The following is a 21,775-nucleotide window of genomic DNA, read 5'->3' as shown; positions in this document are numbered from 1 at the left end:
AATCTGACTGCATAGAACGACAACAAAGAATGAAACAAAATTTCCGTTAACACAATTAATTAATTAAGTCCCCAGAAACTCTAAAACCTACGAAACCCAAGCACAAGTGTAACTGTTCTGTGTGTGGAAGTCTGATTCAACGTACACATCTGGCACGGTTCTTCTTCAATAAGACAAGAAATTTTAAATACCATTTATACTGAAGTAATTAAAAAAAAATAGAAATACTATAATTGCGTAAGGAAACTAGAATTACGCTCTAATACAAGAACACAAGCCAGATGCTTTGTTGACTGAACCTGTAATGACGCATTATTTAAGACATTGAAATAATGAAAAAAGGGAATGTTTTTACCTTCATATATATTGACGAAAAGCACTCTAATCATTACAATATCTCCATTCGAACAACATCTGCTGTCTAGCCCATCAAACAATTGCATAAAACATAGAATAAGCACTCCCTACTACAACATATCAACACCGACTCGCTACCACCTCTCAACAAGCACTCTCCACTACGACTTCTCGACAAGCACCCTTCACTACGACATCTCAGCAAGCACTGACTACTACGAGTTCTCGACAAGAACTGCCAGTGGAGGCGGCTGAATAATACTCTTTGGCGCAATCTCTGGCGCTGTGGCTCAGTGTAGCCACCTTTCAACATACCTATGGTTGCCAGATTGTATAAAATAAAAAGTGGTGTGACAACTCATTATTTGTTTACAACAATGTTTTCAAAACTAAAATACACATGTTGTTGTTGTGGTCTTCAGTCCTGAGACTGGTTTGATGCAGCTCTCCATGCTACTCTATCCTGAGCAAGCTTCTTCATCTCCCAGTACCTACTGCAGACTACATCCTTCTGAATCTGCTTAGTGTACTCATCTCTTGGTACCCCTCTACGATTTTTACCCTCCACGCTGCCCTCCAGTACTAAATTGGTGATCTCTTGATGCCTCAGAACATGTCCTACCAACCGATCCCTTCTCCTAGTCAAGTTGCGCCACAAACTCCTCTTCTCCCCAATTCTATTCAATACCTCCTGATTAGTTATGTGATCTACCCATCTAATCTTCAGCATTCTTCTGTAGCACCACATTTCGAAAGCTTCTATTCCCTTCTTGTCTAAACTATTTATCGTCCACGTTTCTCTTCCATACATGGCTACACTCCATACAAATACTTTCAGAAACGACTTCCTAACACTTAAATCAATACTCGATGTTAACAAATTTCTCCTCTTCTGAAACGCTTTCCTTGCCATTGCCAGTCTACATTTTATATCCTCTCTACTTCGACCATCATGAGTTATTTTGCTCCCCAAATAGCAAAACTCCTTTACTACTTTAAGTGTCTCATTTCCTAATCTAATTCCCTCAGCATCACCCGACTTAATTCGACTATATTCCATTATCCTTTTTTTGCTTTTGTTGATGTTCATCTTATACCCTCCTTTCAAGACACTGTCCATTCCGTTCAACTGCGCTTCCAAGTCCTTTGTTGTCTCTGACAGAATTACAATGTCATCGGCGAACCTCAAAGTTTTTATTTCTTCTCCATGGATTTTAATACCTACTCCGAACTTTTCTTTTGTTTCCTTTACTGCTTGCTCAATATACAGATTGAATAACATTGGGGAGAGGCTACAACCCTGTCTCACTCCCTTCCCAACCACTGCAAATTGTAAATAGCCTTTCGCTCCCTGTATTTTACTCCTGCCACCTTCAGAATTTGAAAGAGAGTATTCCAGTCAACATTGTCAAAAGCTTTCTCTAAGTCTACAAATGCTAGAAATGTAGGTTTGCCTTTCCTTAATCTGTCTTCTAAGATAAGTCGTAGGGTTAGTATTGCCTCACGTCTTCCAACATTTCTAAGGAATCCAAACTGATCTTCCCCGAGGTCGGCTTCTACCAGTTTTTTCATTCATCTGTAAAGAATTCGTGTTAGTATTTTGCAGCTGTGGCTTATTAAACTGATTGTTCGGTAATTTTCACATCTGTCAACACCTGCTTTCGTTGGGATTGGAATTATTATATTCTTCTTGAAGTCTGACGGTATTTCGCCTGTTTCATACATCTTGCTCACCAGATGGTAGAGTTTTGTCAGGACTGGCTCTCCCAAGGACGTCAGTAGTTCCAATGGAATGTTGTCTACTCCCGGGGCCCTGTTTCGATGCAGTTCTTTCAGTGCTCTGTCAAGCTCTTCACGCAGTATCGTATCTCCCATTTCATCTTCGTCTACATTTTCTTCCATTTCCATAATATTGTCCTCAAGTACATCGCCCTTGTATAGTCCCTCTATATGCTCCTTCCACCTTTTAGCTTTCTCTTCTTTGCTTAGAACTGGGTTTCCATCTGAGCTCTTGATATTCATACAAGTGGTTCTCTTTTCTCCAAAGCTCTCTTTAATTTTCCTGTAGGCGGTATCTATCTTACCCCTCGTGAGATAAGCCTCTACATCCTTACATTTGTCCTCTAGCCATCCCTGCTTAGCCACTTTGCACTTCTTGTCGATCTCATTTTCGAGACGTTTGTATTCCCTTCTGCCTGCTTCACTTACTGCATTTTTGTATTTTCTCCTTTCATCAATTAAATTCAGTATCTCTTCTGTTACTCAAGGATTTCTACTAGCCTCGTGTTTTTACCTACTTGATCCTCTGCTGCCTTCACTACTTCATCCCTCAGAGCTACCCATTATTCTTCTACTGTATTTCTTTCCTCCATTCCTGTCAATTGTTCCCTTATGCTCTCCCCGAAACTCTCTACAACCTCTGGTTCTTTCAGTTTATCCAGGCCCCATCTCATTAAATTCCCACCATTTTGCAGTTTCTTCAGTTTTAATCTACAGTTCATAACCAATAGATTGTGGTCAGAGTCCACATCTGAATCTGAAAATGTCTTACAATTTAAAACCTGGTTCCTAAATCTCTGTCTTACCATTATATAATCTATCTGAAACCTTTTAGTATCTCCAGGGTTCTTCCATGTATACAACATTCTTTCATGTTTGTTGAACCACGTGTTAGCTATGATTAAGTTATGCTCTGTGCAAAATTCTACCAGGTGGCTTCCTCTTTAATTTCTTAGCCCCAATCCATATTTACCTACTACGTTCCTTCTCTTCCTTTTTCTACTGTCGTATTCCAGTGACCCATGACTATTAAATTTTGTCTCCCTTCACTACCTGAATAATTTCTTTTATCTCATCATACATCTCATCAATTTCTTCATCATCTGCAGAGCTAGTTGGCATATAAACTTGTACTACTGTAGTAGGCGTGGGCTTCATGTCTATCTTGGCCACAATAATGCGTTCACTATGCTGTTTGTAGTAGCTTACCCGCACTCCTATTTTTTTATTCATTATTAAACCTACTCCCGCATTATCCCTATTTGATTTTGTATTTATGACCCTGTATTCACCTGACCAAAAGTCTTGTTCCTCCTGCCACCGAACTTCACTAATTCCCACTATATCTAACTTTAACCTATCCATTTCCCTTTTTAAATTTTCTAACCTACCTGCCCGATTAAGGGATCTGACATTCCACGCTCCTATCCGTAGAACGCCAGTTTTCTTTTTCCTGATAATGACGTCCTCCTGAGTAGTCCCCTCCCGGAGATCCGAATGGGGGACTAGTTTACCTCCGGAATATTTTACCCAAGAGGACGCCATCATCATTTAATCATACAGTAAAGCTGCATGCCCTCGGGAAAAATTACGGCTGTAGTTTCCCCTCGCTGTCAGCCGTTCGCAAGGCCGTTTTGGTTAGTGTTACAAGGCCAGATCAGTCAATCATCCAGACTGTTGCCCCTGCAACTACTGAAGAGGCTGCTGCCCCTCTTCAGGAACCACACGTTTGTCTGGCCTCTTAACAGATACCCCTCGATTGTAATTGCACCTACGTTACGGCTATCTGTGTCGTTGAGGCACGCAAGCCTCCCCACCAACGGCAAGGTTCACGGTTCATGCGGGGAGAATACACATGTATCACACAACAAGTTACATAGCCCCTTCATACATTTAAACGAGTGCATAAAATATTAATTGTGCAGAATGACACAGCTAAAGAACATAAACAGTGCATATTTTATCATTTTCAACAGTTGGTCAGTCAGATTAGCATTGATCTTTTTTGATTTCACTAAACATTTTTTAGTAACTGGATATCACTCTTCTGCGGGGAGTCTTTGATGAATCTTCTTTACTAAATATTTTTAGTTTGAAATTAATTTGCTAGTGAGGACTAACGGATTAAGAACACACTCCGACCTAAGCTTGAAACAAACTGGAGATGCTACACAAACTAAAACATTATCGTTGGTTTTTGCTTTGGTTTGGAAATGAAGCGTTGCCGCCCTTCAAGCAATTCAACGTAACTAGAGAAACTATAACAAAGCCATTTTTCAAGAAGAAAAGTTTTAAGAATTCACGAGTAACGAAGACGCCTGCAGCAACAGGTCACGAAAAAATTCAACGATAACAAGTGAAAATTTGAGCCAGACCGGGGCTCGAACCCGTTTTTCCTGCTGTATATGAGTACTTGCCTTAACTGCCTTTTATTTATTTATTTATTTATTATTTTTTAATCTCATTTTGTTCACTTTTGTTCGTTGAATCTGCTCGGGGCGGACGTCGTAATACATCCGTTTAAGTTCGTTGTTGATCGATGAACCCAGTTTTATTTATTTATTTATTTTTTATTATTACAGAGGACAGCTAACCCTCTGACCGAACACGTTGAGCTACCGTACCGGCGTTACTGCCTCGGCTATTCAAATATTCTTGAGACGGAAACCTACCTCCGAACTTGTCACACGCCAGTAGCGTCGACTGTTCATTAACCCCTCGGTTCGCAGCTTTTGGCTAAATCTAGCAAGAGTTCGGACGTTGTGTGCATCCACACTGAAATGACCGTGAGCTGTCTATGGTCACCGATGTTACCATATACAGGGTGTTACAAAAAGGTACGGCCAAACTTTCAGAAAACATTCCTCGCACACAAAGAAAGAAAATATGTTATGTGGACATGTGTCCGGAAACCCTTACTTCCCTTGTTAGAGCTCATATTATTACTTCTCTTCAAATCACGTTAATCATGGAATGGAAACACACAGCAACAGAACGTACCAGCGTGACTTCAAACACTTTGTTACAGGAAATGTTCAAAATGTCCTCCGTTAGCGAGGATACGTGCATCCACCCTCCGTCGCATGGAATCCCTGATGCGCTGATGCAGCCCTGGAGAATGGCGTATTGTATCACAGCCGTCCACAATACGAGCACGAAGAGTCTCTACATTTGGTACCGGGGTTGCGTAGACAAGAGCTTTCAAATGCCCCCATAAAAGAAAGTCAAGAGGGTTGAGGTCAGGAGAGCGTGGGGGCCATGGAATTGGTCCGCCTCTACCAATCCATCGGTCACCGAATCTGTTGTTGAGAAGCGTACGAACACTTCGACTGAAATGTGCAGGAGCTCCATCGTGCATAAACCACATGTTGTGTCGTACTTGTAAAGGCACTTGTTCTAGCAGCACAGGTAGAATATTCCGTACGAAATCATGATAACGTGCTCCATTGAGCGTAGGTGGAAGAACATGGGGCCCAATCAAGACATCACCAACAATGCCTGCTCAAATGTTCACAGAAAATCTGTGTTGATGACGTGATCGCACAATTGCGTGCGGATTGTCGTCAGCCCACACATGTTGATTGTGAAAATTTACAATTTGATCACGTTGGAATGAAGCCTCATCCGTAAAGAGAACATTTGCACTGAAATGAGGATTGACACATTGTTGGATGAACCATTCGCAGAAGTGTACCCGTGGAGGCCAATCAGCTGCTGATAGTGCCTGCACAGGCTGTACACGGTACGGAAACAACTGGTTCTCCCGTAGCACTCTCCATACAGTGAAGTGGTCAACATTACCTTGTACAGCAGCAACTTCTCTGACGCTGACATTAGGGTTATCGTCAACTGCACGAAGAATTGCCTTGTCCATTGCAGGTGTCCTCGTCGTTCTAGGTCTTCCCCAGTCGCGAGTCATAGACTGGAATGTTCCGTGCTAAGACGCCGATCAATTGCTTCGAACGTCTTCCTGTCGGGACACCTTCGTTCTGCAAAACTGTCTCCATACAAACGTACCGCGCCACGGCTATTGCTCCGTGCTAATCCATACACCAAATGGGCATCTGCCAACTCCGCATTTGTAAACATTGCACTGACTGCAAAACCACGTTCGTGATGAACACTAACCTGTTGATGCTACGTACTGATGTGCTTGATGCGAGTACTGTAGAGCAATGAGTTGCATGTCAACACAAGCACCGAAGTCAACATTACCTTCCTTCAATTGGGCCAACTGGCGGTGAATCGAAGAAGTACAGTACGTACTGACGAAACTAAAATGAGCTCTAACATGGAAATTAAGCATTTCCGGACACATGTCCACATAATATCATTTCTTTATTTGTGTGTGAGGAATGTTTCCTGAAAGTTTGGCCGTATCTTTTTGTAACACCCTGTATATGTCCGACCACACACACACACACACACACACACACACACACACACAGAGAGAGAGAGAGAGAACAATAAAAACATGGTGAGAACAGTTTATCCCTTTATACCTGTCCACACACCCACCACTCGGGCCTGCAGTGAACAAGGGACAATTAGTGGGGGTAGGGGGGCAGTTGTAGAGGAAAGTGCTGTTGCTGCAACAGCTGGATGAAGTTGGCGAGACGGGTCGATGAAACATTCTGCCACTTAGACACAATCATCTGACTGAAAACCAGACAACAATGAAATCGACAGCAGTGCCGTAAGGACGTGAAAGTTATTTGGACGTATCTCGCCCAAGGGAAACTATATATAGAAACACATATACAAATGTACCGTATAACACGGAAGCTCTTAGACTCTAGAGGCTACTAGCAGATGATGCTGTTGTATATGGATAAGTTGCAATGATTAAAAATTATAGTGAAACGCAGAAGATCCTGGAGAGGGTTAACGAAGACGCAGGGTTTGACGGTTGACACTCAACATAAAGAAAAGTAACGTATTCCTCATACATAGGCAGAGAGACTGTTGTTGTTTGATTACACCGTTTGCCGAAAAAGTACTGAGTGTATCTAGGAACGACCACATAAAACTAATCGCAGGAAAGTGGATCCCGGAGTGAGGTTGATTGGCTACATCTTCAGGAAGCGTATTCCACCCACAAAGGTGGTAGCTTCCGAAACCATCGTTCGACTGACATTTTGCAGTAATGCTTATTCGGAGGGATGGTAGGAGCAGAAGCTATCATTAATGGCTTGGTCTTGAATGGACTGATCTTGAAAAGCCACTGATTGCACCAGGAGGTAAACTGGTTGAATGTATTGATCTTGAGGCGCCACTCGTTGCACAAAGAGGTAGATCAGTTGATGTGAGATAAAGGTCTCGATAGGATTTCTGGAAGGCGATGTCGTTGGTATGCTGAAAGAAGTATCCAGGAGGAGTTTAGGTACATCAGCACCGTAAAAATCTCATTACAGTTTTTTATACTTTTAATTGGCTTTTGCCCTGAAGACAGAGCAGACTGTTTGATTCTAGACCTACAGTAAAGTAATAGCTCAGTTAAATACCAGGTGAGTTGATATTGGGGCAGAGGGAGCCCCATTTCTAGATAGTTTGGGAGGGGAGTTCCAGTTCCAGCATTTGCAACCAAGAGAAACATTCTGGAATATCGTTCATAACCAGATGATAACTATTTTAATTTAATTCTGGGAAAATGTATCTCAGATAACACGGCAACTTCCTGCAGATGTGCAATGTACCTACGGTATCTCTTATTACAGCGCCCACAGAGGCAGAGAATCAGTCGTCCTGCCTGCACTCCATTGTTGTTGTTGTGGTCTTCAGTCCTGAGACTGGTTTGATGCAGCTCTCCATGCTACTCTATCCTGTGCAAGCTTTTTCATCTCCCAGTACCTACTGCAGCCTACATCCTTCTGAATCTGCTTAGTGTATTCATCTCTTGGTCTCCCCCTACGATTTTTACCCTCCACGCTGCCCTCCAGTACTAAATTGGTGATCCCTTGATGCCTCAGAACATGTCCTACCAACCGATCCCTTCTTCTGGTCAAGTTGTGCCACAAACTTCTCTTCTCCCCAATCCTATTCAATACTTCCTCATTAGTTATGTGATCTACCCATCTAATCTTGAGCATTCTTCTGTAGCACCACATTTCAAAAGCTTCTATTCTCTTCTTGTCCAAACTAGTTATCGTCCATGTTTCACTTCCATACATGGCCACACTCCATACAAATACTTTCAGAAATGACTTCCTGACACTTAAATCAATGCTGGATGTTAACAAATTTCTCTTCTTCAGAAACGCTTTCCTTGCCATTGCCAGCCTACATTTTATATCCTCTCTACTTCGACCATCATCAGTTATTTTGCCCCCCAAATAGCAAAACTCCTTTACTACTTTAAGTGCCTCATTTCCTAACCTAATTCCCTCAGCATCACCCGACTTAATTAGACTACATTCCATTACCCTTGTTTTGCTTTTGTTGATGTTCATCTTAAATCCTCCTTTCAAGACACTGTCCATTCCATTCAACTGCTCTTCCAAGTCCTTTGCTGTCTCTGACAGAATTACAATGTCATCGGCGAACCTCAAAGTTTTTATTTCTTCTCCATGGATTTTAATACCTACTCCGAATTTTTCTTTTGTTTCCTTTACTGCTTGCTCAATATACAGATTGAACAACATCGGGGAGAGGCTACAACCCTGTCTTACTCCCTTCCCAACCACTGCTTCCCTTTCATGTCCATCGACTCTTATAACTACCATCTGGTTTCTGTAAAAATTGTAAATAGCCTTTCGCTCCCTGTATTTTACTCCTGCCACCTTTAGAATTTGAAAGAGAGTATTCCAGTCAACATTGTCAAAAGCTTTCTCTAAGTCTACAAATGCTAGAAACGTAGGTTTGCCTTTCCTTAATCTTTCTTCTAAGGTAAGTCGTAAGGTCAGTATTGCCTCACGTGTTCCAGTGTTTCTACGGAATCCAAACTGATCTTCCCCAAGGTTTGCTTCTACTAGTTTTGCCATTCGTCTGTAAAGAATTCGTGTTAGTATTTTGCAGCTGTGACTTATTAAGCTGATAGTTCGGTAATTTTCACATCTGTCAACACCTGCTTTCTTTGGGATTGGAATTATTATATTCTTCTTGAAGTCTGAGGGTATTTCGCCTGTTTCATACATCTTGCTCACCAGATGGTAGAGTTTTGTCAGGACTGGCTCTCCCACGGCCGTCAGTAGTTCCAATGGAATATTGTCTACTCCGGGGGCCTTGTTTCGACTCAGGTCTTTCAGTGCTCTGTCAAACACTTCACGCAGTATCGTATCTCCCATTTCATCTTCATCTACATCCTCTTCCATTTCCATAATATTGTCCTCAAGTACATCGCCCTTGTATAGACCCTCTATATACTCCTTCCACCTTTCTGCTTTCCCTTCTTTGCTTAGAACTGGGTTTCCATCTGAGCTCTTGATATTCATACAAGTCGTTCTCTTATCTCCAAAGGTCTCTTTAATTTTCCTGTAGGCGGTATCTATCTTACCCCTAGTGAGATAGGCCTCTATATCCTTATATTTGTCCTCTAGCCATCCCTGCTTAGCCATTTTGCACTTCCTGTCGATCTCATTTTTGAGACGTTTGTATTCCTTTTTGCCTGCTTCATTTACTGCATTTTTATATTTTCTCCTTTCATCAATTAAATTCAATATTTCTTCTGTTACCCAAGGATTTCTACTAGCCCTCGTCTTTTTACCTACTTGATTCTCTGCTGCCTTCACTACTTCATCCCTCAAAGCTACCCATTCTTCTTCTACTGTATTTATTTCCCCCATTCCTGTCAATTGCTCCCTTATGCTCACCCTGAATCTCTGTACAACCTCTGGTTCTTTTAGTTTACCCAGGTCCCATCTCCTTAAATTCCCACCTTTTTGCAGTTTCTTCAGTTTTAATCTACAGGTCATAACCAATAGATTGTGGTCAGAGTCCACATCTGAACCTGAAAATGTCTTACAATTTAAAACCTGGTTCCTAAATCTCTGTCTTACCATTATATAATCTATCTGATACCTTTTAGTATCTTCAGGGTTCTTCCATGTATACAACTTTCTTTCATGATTCTTAAACCAAGTGTTAGTTATGATTATGTTGTGCTCTGTGCAAAATTCTACCAGGCGGCTTCCTCTTTCATTTCTGTCCCCCAATCCATATTCACCTACTATGTTTCCTTCTCTCCCTTTTCCTACACTCGAATTCCAGTCACCCATGACTATTAAATTTTCGTCTCCCTTCACTGTCTGAATAATTTCTTTTATTTCATCATACATTTCTTCAATTTCTTCGTCATCTGCAGAGCTAGTTGGGATATAAACTTGTACTACTGTAGTAGGTGTGGGCTTCGTATCTATCTTGGCCACAATAATGCGTTCACTATGCTGTTTGTAGTAGCTTACCCGCATTCCTATTTTCCTATTCATTATTAAACCTACTCCTGCATTACCCCTATTTGATTTTGTGTTTATAACCCTGTAGTCACCTGACCAGAAGTCTTGTTCCTCCTGCCACCGAACTTCACTAATTCCCACTATATCTAACTTCAACCTATCCATTTCCCTGCACTCCATACGAGAATGAAACCCTAATACACTGAAGCGCCAAAGAAACTGGCATAAGAATACTTTCTCAAATACAGAGATAGGTAAACAGGCAGAATACGGCGTTGAGGTTGGAGACGTCTATATAAACAAGTGCCTGGCGCAATTAGTAGATCGGTTACTGCTGCTACAATGGCAGGTTATCAAGATTTAAGTGAGTTTCAATGTGGTATTATAATCGGTGCACGATCGATGGGACGCAGCATCTCCGAGGTAGTGATGAAGTGGGGATTTTCCCCGTATGACCATTTCACAAGTGTACCGTGAATATCAGGAATCCGGCAAAATATCAAATCTCCGACATCACTGCAGCCAGAAAAAGATCCTGAAAGAAAGGGGCCAACGACGACTGAGAATCGTGACAGAAGTGCAGCCCTTCTTCATATTGCTGTAGATTTCAGTGTTGGGCCGTCAACAAGTTTCAGCGAGCGAACTATTCAACGAAACATCATCGATATGGGCATTCGGAGCCGAAGGCGCACTTGTGTACCCTTGACGACTGCACGACACAGAGCTTTACGCCTCGCCTGGGCCCATCAAAAAAAAATGGTTCAAATGGCTCTGAGCAGTATGGTACTTAACATCTGAGGTCATCAGTCCCCTAGAACTTAGAACTACTTAAACCTAACTAACCTAAGGACATCACACACATCCATGCCCGACGCAGGATTCGAACCTGCGACCGTAGCGGTCGCGCGGTTCCAGACTGACGCGCCTAGAACCGCTCGGCCACACCGGCCGGCTGAGCCCATCAACACCGACATTGGACTGTTGATAACTGAAAACATGTTGTCTTGTTGGACGAATCTCGTTTCAAATTGTATCGAGCGGATGGACGTGTACAGTTATGGAGACAGCCTCATGAATCTATGGACCGTGCATGTCAACAGTAAGTAGTCTGTTCAAGCTGGTGGAGGCTCTGTAATGGTGTGTAGGTCGTATTCAGTTGGAGTGATATGGGATCCCTGATACGTCTTTGTAAGACTCTGACAGGTGACATACGTAAGCATCCTGTCTTGATCACCTGCCTCCATCTGTGTACATTGTGCATTTCGACGGACTTGGGCAGTACCAACAGGACAATGCGACACCCCAAACGTCCAGAATTGCTACACAGTGGCTCCAGGAACACTCTTCTGAGTTCAGACACTTCCGCTAGCCACCAAACTTCCCAGACATGAACATTATTCAGCATGTCTGGGATGCCCTGCAACGTGCTGTTCGGAAGAGATCCCTAGCCTCTAGTGTTCTTATGGATTTATCGACAGCCCTGCAGGATTCACAGTTTCTTTTCCCTCCGGCACTACTTCAGACGTTAGTTGAGTCCATGCCACGTCGTGTTGCGGCACTTCTGCGTGCTCGTAGGCGCCCTGCACGATATAAGACAGGGTCACCAGTTTCTTTGGCTCTTCAGTGTGTGTGGAAGGTCTAGCCCGCCGGTTGTGGATTAGGGATTCGGACAGAGCGGGTCGGTGCGTCAGTTGTCGCAGCTGCTGGAGGAGATGCGCGGTGACGCGTCGTGGCCGCAGCTGACGTCGACGGCGGGCGACGCGGCGCTGTGGAACAAGCTGCTGCGCGCGGCGGGCTGCGCCTGCTCGCGCCACTGGCTGACGGCGCCCTGGATCGTGGCCGAGTCCTACATGTATCGCCGCGTACGCCAGGCCACCGAGGCCTCCGCGCTCGCGGACCCCGCGCAGCCGCCCGACCCCTTCCTGCCCGTCAAGCAGAAGACGTTCGCCGCCGGCATGCCCGCCATACAGGTGAGCCACTCTGCTCCGACGACGTATACTTCAGCCGCCCTCACGAGGGATGTAACACCCTGAAGTGGACGTCGACCTGTAAGTGTTTCGTGACGTCACTTCCTGTTATTTATGCATACGGAACCATTTGAAGTGGAATGATCATATAAAATTGATTGTTGGTTATGCGGGTGCCAGGTTGAGATTCATTGGTTCAAAAATGGCTCTGAGCGCTGTGGGACTTAACTTCTGAGGTCATCAGTCCCCTAGAACTTAGAACTACTTGAACCTAACTAACCTAAGGACATTACACACATCCATGCCCGAGGCAGGATTCGAACCTGCGACCGTAGCGGTCACGCGGTTCCAGACTGTAGCGCCAAGAACCGCACGGCCATCTCGGCCGGCAGATTCATTGGGAGAGTTCATCAACGAAGGACGTGGCTTACAAAACACTCGTTCGACCTATACTTGAGTATTGCTCATCAGTGTGGGATCCGTACCAGGTCGGGTTGACAGAGAAGATAGAGAAGATCCAAAGAAGAGCGGTGCGTTTCGTCACAGGGTTATTTGGTCAGCGTGATAGTGTTACTGAGATGTTTAGCAAACTCAAGAGGCAGACTCTGCAAGAGAGGTAATGACAATGGCACGTGAAGTGCCCTCCGCCACACACCGTTACGTGGTTTGCGGAGTATAAATGATAAATGTAGATGTAGATGTATTTCACGCCGAGGAGACACTGCCTCGCGTGAAACACAGAATATATTGTGTGATATTTCGGCAATGTGCTATGAAACGTTGAAGCAATAACAGGCAAGGACGCTCTCTACGCTACAAACAGAACTTCGAAGGCGCCGATTTTGGTTTTGTCGTTTTCAGTTGAAACCCACATTGCAATTTACATTGCATGAATATATGCTGTTTCAAAGCACTAACACATTTACAATCTCTCGAAAACGTTGTTGTTGGTATGATTTATAGTCATAAAATGATGGGACGCATGATACTAGCGGTTAAAGAATTTTTGTATTTAGTTCTTTTGGTGTAATGCCTTGCATGCTGTGAAAATGTGCAAGGCAGCGGCACATTGAACATTTATCAGAACATTTGCACCTTGCTGTATCCAGAATACTTTGTTCTTTACCTTCGAGCAATTTCTTGTTAATTTAACAGAAATATTTTGTGTACGTTTCGGTGTTATATACACTACTGGCCATTAAAATTGCTACACCACGAAGATGACGTGCTACAGACGCGAAATTTAACCGACAGGAAGAAGATGCTGTGATATGCAAATGATTAGCGTTTCAGAGCATTCACACAAGGTTGGCGCCGGTGGCGACACCTACAACGTGCTGACATGAGGAAAGTTTCCAACCGATTTCTCATACACAAACAGCAGTTGACCGGCGTTGCCTGGTGAAACGTTGTTGTGATGCCTCGTGTAAGGAGGAGAAATGCGTACCATCACGTTTCCGACTTTGACAAAGGTCGGATTCTACATCTACATCTACATTGATACTCCGCAAGCCACCCAACGGTGTGTGGCGGAGGGCACTTTACGTGCCACTGTCATTACCTCCCTTTCCTGTTCCAGTCGCGTATGGTTCGCGGGAAGAACGACTGTCTGAAAGCCTCCGTGCGCGCTCTAATCTCTCTAATTTTACATTCGTGATCTCCTCGGGAGGTATAAGTAGGGGGAAGCAATATATTCGATACCTCATCCAGAAACGCACCCTCTCGAAACCTGGCGAGCAAGCTACACCGCGATGCAGAGCGCCTCTCTTGCAGAGTCTGCCACTTGAGTTTATTAAACATCTCCGTAACGCTATCACGGTTACCAAATAACCCTGTGACGAAACGCGCCGCTCTTCTTTGGATCTTCTCTATCTCCTCCGTCAGACCGATCTGGTACGAATTCCACACTGATGAGCAATACTCAAGTATAGGTCGAACGAGTGTTTTGTAAGCCACCTACTTTGTTGATGGACTACATTTTCTAAGGACTCTCCCAATGAATCTCAACCTGGTACCCGCCTTACCAACAATTAATTTTATATGATCATTCCACTTCAAATCGTTCCGCACGCATACTCCCAGATATTTTACAGAAGTAACTGCTACCAGTGTTTGTTCCGCTATCATATAATCATACAATAAAGGATCCTTCTTTCTATGTATTCGCAATACATTACATTTGTCTATGTTAAGGGTCAGTTGCCACTCCCTGCACCAAGTGCCTATCCACTGCAGATCTTCCTGCATTTCGCTACAATTTTCTAATGCTGCAACTTCTCTGTATACTACAGCATCATCCGCGAAAAGCCGCATGGAACTTCCGACACTATCTACTAGGTCATTTATATATATTGTGAAAAGCAATGGTCCCATAACACTCCCCTGTGGCACGCCAGAGGTTACTTTAACGTCTGTAGACGTCTCTCCATTGATAACAACATGCTGTGTTCTGTTTGCTAAAAACTCTTCAATCCAACCACACAGCTGGTCTGATACTCCGTAGGCTCTTACTTTGTTTATCAGGCGACAGTGCGGAACTGTATCGAACGCCTTCCGGAAGTCAAGAAAAATGGCATCTACCTGGGAGCCTGTATCTAATATTTTCTGGGTCTCATGAACAAATAAAGCGAGTTGGGTCTCACACGATCGCTGTTTCCGGAATCCATGTTGATTCCTACATAGTAGATTCTGGGTTTCCAGAAATGACATGATACGCGAGCAAAAAACATGTTCTAAAATTCTACAAGAGATCGACGTCAGAGATATAGGTCTATAGTTTTGCGCATCTGCTCGACGACCCTTCTTGAAGACTGGGACTACCTGTGCTCTTTTCCAATCATTTGGAACCCTCCGTTCCTCTAGAGACTTGCGGTACACGGCTGTTAGAAGGGGGGCAAGTTCTTTCGCGTACTCTGTGTAGAATCGAATTGGTATCCCATCAGGTCCAGTGGACTTTCCTCTATTGAGTGATTCCAGTTGCTTTTCTATTCCTTGGACACTTATTTCGAGTCAGCCATTTTTTCGTTTGTGCGAGGATTTAGAGAAGGAACTGCAGTGCGGTCTTCCTCTGTGAAACAGCTTTGGATAAAGGTGTTTAGTATTTCAGCTTTACGCGTGTCATCCTCTGTTTCAATGCCATCATCATCCCGTAGTGTCTGGATATGCTGTTTCGAGCCACTTACTGATTTAACGTAAGACCAGAACTTCCTAGGATTTTCTGTCAAGTCGGTACATAGAATTTTACTTTCGAATTCAATGAACGCTTCACGCATAGCCCTCCTTACGCTAACTTTGACATCGTTTAGCTTCTGTTTGTCTGAGAGGTTTTGGCTGCGTTTAAACTTGGAGTGGAGCTCTCTTTGCTTTTGCAGTAGTTTCCTAACTTTGTTGTTGTACCACGGTGGGTTTTTCCCGTCCCTCACAGTTTTACTCGGCACGTACCTGTCTCAAACGCATTTTACGATTGCCTTGAACTTTTTCCATAAACACTCAACATTGTCAGTGTCGGAACAGAAATTTTCGTTTTGATCTGTTAGGTAGTCTGAAATCTGCCTTCTATTACTCTTGCTAAACAGATAAACCTTCCTCCCTTTTTTTATATTCCTATTAACTTCCATATTCAGGGATGCTGCAACGGCCTTATGATCACTGATTCCCTGTTCTGTACATACAGAGTCGAAAAGTTCGGGTCTGTTTGTTATCAGTAGGTCCAAGATGTTATCTCCACGAGTCGGTTCTCTGTTTAATTGCTCGAGGTAATTTTCGGATAGTGCACTCAGTATAATGTCACTCGATGCTCTGTCCCTACCACCCGTCCTAAACATCTGAGTGTCCCAGTCTATATCTGGTAAATTGAAATATCCACCTAACACTATAACATGCTGAGAAAATTTATGTGAAATGTATTCCAAATTTTCTCTCAGTTGTTCTGCCACTAATGCTGCTGAGTCGGGAGGTCGGTAAAAGGAGCCAATTATTAACCTAGTTCGGTTGTTTAGTGTAACCTCCACCCATAATAATTCACAGGAACTATCCACTTCTACTTCACTACAGGATAAACTACTACTAACAGCGACGAACACTCCACCACCGGTTGCATGCACTCTATCCTTTCTAAACACCGTCTGTACCTTTGTAAAAATTTCGGCAGAATTTATCTCTGGCTTAAGCCAGCTTTCTGTACCTATAACGATTTCAGCTTCGGTGCTTTCTATCAGCGCTTGAAGTTCCGGTACTTTACCAACGCAGCTTCGACAGTTGACAATTACAATACCGATTGCTGCTTGGTCCCCGCATGTCCTGACTTTGCCCCGCACCCGTTGAGGCTGTTGCCCTTTCTGTACTTGCCCAAGGCCATCTAACCTAAAAAACCGCCCAGCCCACGCCACACAACCCCTGCTACCCGTGTAGCCGCTTGTTGCGTGTAGTGGACTCCTGACCTATCCAACGGAACCCGAAACCCCACCACCCTATGGCGCAAGTCGAGGAATCTGCAGCCCACACGGTCGCAGAACCGTCTCAGCCTCTGATTCAGACCCTCCACTCGGCTCTGTACCAAAGGTCCGCAGTCAGTCCTGTCGACGATGCTGCAGATGGTGAGCTCTGCTTTCATCCCGCTAGCGAGACTGGCAGTCTTCACCAAATCAGATAGCCGCCGGAAGCCAGAGAGGATTTCCTCTGATCCATAGCGACACACATCATTGATGCCGACATGAGCGACCACCTGCAGATGGGTGCACCCTGTACCCTTCATGGCATCCGGAAGGACCCTTTCCACATCTGGAATGACTCCCCCCGGTATGCACACGGAGTGCACATTGGTTTTCTTCCCCTCTCTTGCTGCCATTTCCCTAAGGGGCCCCATTACACGCCTGACGTTGGAGCTCCCAACTACCAGTAAGCCCACCCTCTGCAACTGCCCAGATCTTGCAGACTGAGGGGCAACCTCTGGAACAGGACAAGCAGCCATGTCAGGCTGAAGATCAGTATCAGCCTGAGACAGAGCCTGAAACCGGTTCGTCATACAAACTGGAGAGGCTTTCTGTTCAGCCCTCCGGAATGTCTTTCGCCCCCTGCCACACCTTGAAACGACCTCCCACTCTACCACAGGTGAGGGATCAGCCTCAATGCGGGCAGTATCCCGGGCAACCACAGTCGTAGTCCGATCAGGGGATGCGTGGGACGAGCTGGCCGTCCCCGAAAAACCCCCATCCGGACCCCCACAGTGATGCCCATTGGCAACAGCCTCAAGCTGTGTGACCGAAGCCAACACTGCCTGAAGCTGGGAGCGAAGGGATGCCAACTCAGCCTGCATCCGAACACAGCAGTTGCAGTCCCTATCCATGCTAAAAACTATTTTGCAAAAAACGTCTGAACTAATCTACAGAGAGCGCAAACAAATCGACAAAATTTAAACGGTTATTAAAATACAAGATTGCCTAGTAAATGCAGTAATGCTGCTACTTGCGCACTGCTGACACTGCTCGGCAGCGGAAGGAGACTAAGCGAAATTACACTATTCAGGTACTAAAACGCTATGCTACACTCTCAAATGCTATAAAACGCCCGAAATTTATGAATTAAACAATGCAAGTACCAAAAACACGCAAAGAAATTAAGAATTAAACTATGTAACAAACGAGTGAGCTAGGAGTATACGAATTGCTGCTCAGCTGCTTATCCAACGGCGGCAGGGAGCACACTGACTGTGACCAACCGACACTGGCCGTTCAAAACAAAAACAGTAGACAAACGACTACGCGAATTTACACTGTTCAGGTACTAAAACGCGATGCTACAACTCTCAAATACTATAAAACGCCCGAAATTTATGAATTAAACAATTCAAGTACCAAAAACACGCAAAGAAATTAAGAATTAAACTATGTAACAAACGAGTGAGCTAGGAGTATACGACTTGCTGCTCAGCTGCTTATCCAACGGCGGCAGGGATTGTGTAGCCTATCGCGATTGCGGTTTATCGTATCGCGACATTGCTGCTCGCGTTGGTCGAGATCCAATGACTGTTAGCAGAATATGGAATCGGTGGGTTCAGGAGGGTAATACGGAACGTCGTGCTGGATCCCAACGGCCTCGTATCACTAGCAGTCGAGATCACAGGCATCTTATCCGCATGGCTGTATCGGATCGTGCAGCCACGTCTCGATCCCTGAGTTAACAGCTGGGGAGGTTTCCAAGACAACAACCATCTGCACAAACAGTTCGACTACGTTTGCAGCAGCATAGACTATCAACTCGGAGACCGTGGCTGCGGTTACCCTGGACGCTGCATCACAGACAGGAGCGCCTGCGATGGTGTACTCAACGACGAACATGGGTGCACGAATGGTAAAAGGTCATTTTTTCGGATGAATCCAGGTTCTGTTTACAGCATCATGATGGTCGCATCCGTGTTTGGCGACATGGTATGGGGTGCCATTGGTTACACGTATCGGTCACCTCTTGTTCGTATTGACGGTACTTTGAACAGTGGACGTTACATTTCAGATGTGTTACGACCCGTGGCTCTACCCTTCATTCAATCCCTGAGAAATCCTACATTTTAGCAGGATAATGCACTACCGCATGTTGCAGATCCTGTATGGGCGTTTCTGGATACAGAAAATGTTCGACTGCTGCCCTGGCCAGCACATTCTCCAGATCTCTCACCAATTGAAAACGGCTGGTCAATGTGGCCGAGCAACTGGCTCGTCACAATACGCCAGTCACTACTCTTGATGAACTGTGATATCGTGTTGAAGCTGCATGGGCAGCTGTACCTTTACACGCCATCCAAGCTCTGTTTGACTCAATGCCCAGGCGTATCAAGGCCGTTATCACGGCCAGAGCTGGTTGTTCTGGGTACTGATTTCTCAGGATCTATGCACCCAAATTGCGTGAAAATTTAATCACATGTCAATCCTAGTATAATATATCTGTCCAATGAATACCCGTTTATCATCTGCATTTCTTCTTGGTGTAGCAATTTTAATGGCCAGTAGTGTATATAGGGTGGACCATAATAACGTCTAAAAACCTTCAAAGTGATGTAGATGACGCTGAGACAAGTAATTTAATGTAAGACATATGGGGCCACAAATGTCGGGAAACACCTCAACATTCAATGACAAATGTCGAACTTGTGACGTCACCAGATATACGTCACGGCACATGCAGCGGTTGAGCCCATTATCATCCCAACCCAAGTTCAGCACATTGGGCTCGGGCTTCGAGCCCTGCGTCTGGCAGGCACTGTTTTTTTCATTGCGTTAGACAGTTACGTTTTTACATTTAGGTAGGATTTATTATTTTGTTTACCGGTCTGGCAATCTCGGCTGGTTTACCCTACCGTACTACGTCACAAGTAAATGAGTATAAGCTTTAGAATTTCGTCGATACCATTAAATGACCTACTTTTTCTTTACTAAATAAGTTCTTTAACCATAAAAAAGTGGAGAAAATGAAAGAAACACAGCGAGGACAGCAATTTTGTAACTTCTACGTTTACAGCAGATCACATTTACAAAAGGTGTTCGATATTTAGACGGTTGCGTAGCATTTTGTACCACTGCCACCTACCGGTGAGTGTAGGATTGATAAGTCCAAAAGTTGGGGCGAGGTATGTCGTAGATGACGTCATACGTTCAACATTTGTCATCCACTTCTGGGATGGCTCCCGATAGTTGCAACCCCACGTGACTCATATTACGTTACTTTTGGCTGCAGCGTGTATGTCGCTTCAGATGTTTTAACTGTTAATAAGAAAAAACCCTGCATATTAAGTACGCTTTCTTTCAGAAGTAAGTTTGTTACATTTTATGAACATTCAAGGCAACATTGATCACTGGACAGCAAAATTGCTTTCTACATCGCTGTCTGATTCAATAAAAATTCAGTGTTTATAATGTTGTCGAATTTGTAATTCAAAATTCTTTTATAAATGGTATTCATGATAGTGTACACTCATGCCCACACACACACAAACGCAGACGCTCTCTCTCTCTCTCTCTCTCTCTCTCTCTCTCTCTCTCTCACACACACACACACACACACACACACAGGTATGCTTATAAGAAGTTTATAAAATGTAACAGCAACATAGCATTGAATTTTTTTCCCCTTTTTGCTGTATCTACAACAAACTTGCGCTACTTCCAGTAGGTTATTTTTCACTTTATTGTTTCGAGTCTTGTATTTCACATGTTCAAAAATTTCTTCTACTGGACAGAAACAGTGATCAAGCAAGAACGCCCTTAAGGTTACACTACAAAGTGAAATGATGAAATAATTTTTTATGTTGTGTGGAAGGGGGCGGACTGGCAAAACCGTAATATGCTGCTATACAGCCTACAGCAAAGTTAAAAAACATAATGAGAATAGAAACAAACAAGAAAAACAGGCGATAAAACGGTGACTTTGTAAAAAACTGTAAAATGGCGGTAAGTTGTGGAATTTAAAATATAAAAACACTGCGGTGACGATGCGGATGAAGACACGCAAGAAGTAGACACAATTAAAAAACACGGCTACAGTCTGGTTTCTATTCGCACGAGATAAAAAACACAGCTAGCGACAGTATGGCGGCTGTTCGCAACACTTACAGGGGACGCACAACACTGAACACTCACTTATAACAGCACTATACAGGGGACACGACGGCAAATAGATGGGGGGGGGAGGACATGGACCTACGAGGGTGAAAAGGGGGAGGAGAGGAAAAGAAAAAAGGGGGAGCCGATGGAGGATAGCCAACGGCGTTAATACGTTGCTTTCAGAACACGGCATTACGAGCCTGATCCTGACCGAATCTGTCTTGCATATTAATGGCTAGGGTTGGTTAGCCAGCCAGCCTGAAGGTGGTTTTCATATGGTTTTCCACATGCCATTAGATGAATACCAGCTAGTACCCACCTCAGATACACACTGAATAAACATTTCGGATACGTTCTCTCATTTGCTCAAGAGATTCACTCTAGACACTGATAAGTGGGATTCATAGATTCTATGCAGGGGGTGGGTAGAGGGGTGAATGAAAGTATAACCGCAACCATACATGTTTAGTCTCTTTAAACCGATAATCAACATCAGCGACAAATGTGCCATTGATTTATCCGTACGTCCGCAATTTTCTGTAACGTGTTTTATGATATTGATCAGGTTTTCTGGGATGAACACAACGTGTTTGGAGGCATCGCGCTACTACGGCACCTTGTCTCGAAAATATAGTCCCCTAGACATAAGTGCGGAACAGCAGAAACGGCGGTGGCCAGCGACTTACGTGTT

General features: G+C 44.1%; 1 protein-coding gene across 1 annotated transcript in view; it reads left to right on the top strand.

Moving 5' to 3' along the window:
- Positions 1-21,775, top strand: part of LOC124775475 (damage-control phosphatase ARMT1-like) — a 158,232-nt gene that overhangs the window by 45,586 nt on the left and 90,871 nt on the right. The window contains exon 2 of the mRNA XM_047250308.1: positions 12,188-12,496. Within this exon, the coding sequence (XP_047106264.1) occupies positions 12,188-12,496 (309 nt within the window). The remainder of the gene's footprint in view (positions 1-12,187; positions 12,497-21,775) is intronic.

This window comes from Schistocerca piceifrons, chromosome 2, assembly GCF_021461385.2.
Source record: "Schistocerca piceifrons isolate TAMUIC-IGC-003096 chromosome 2, iqSchPice1.1, whole genome shotgun sequence".
In the NCBI taxonomy this organism is placed as follows: Eukaryota; Metazoa; Arthropoda; class Insecta; order Orthoptera; family Acrididae; genus Schistocerca; species Schistocerca piceifrons.
Note: the sequence above shows the minus strand (reverse complement) of the source record. Positions and strands in the feature narration are given on the sequence as shown.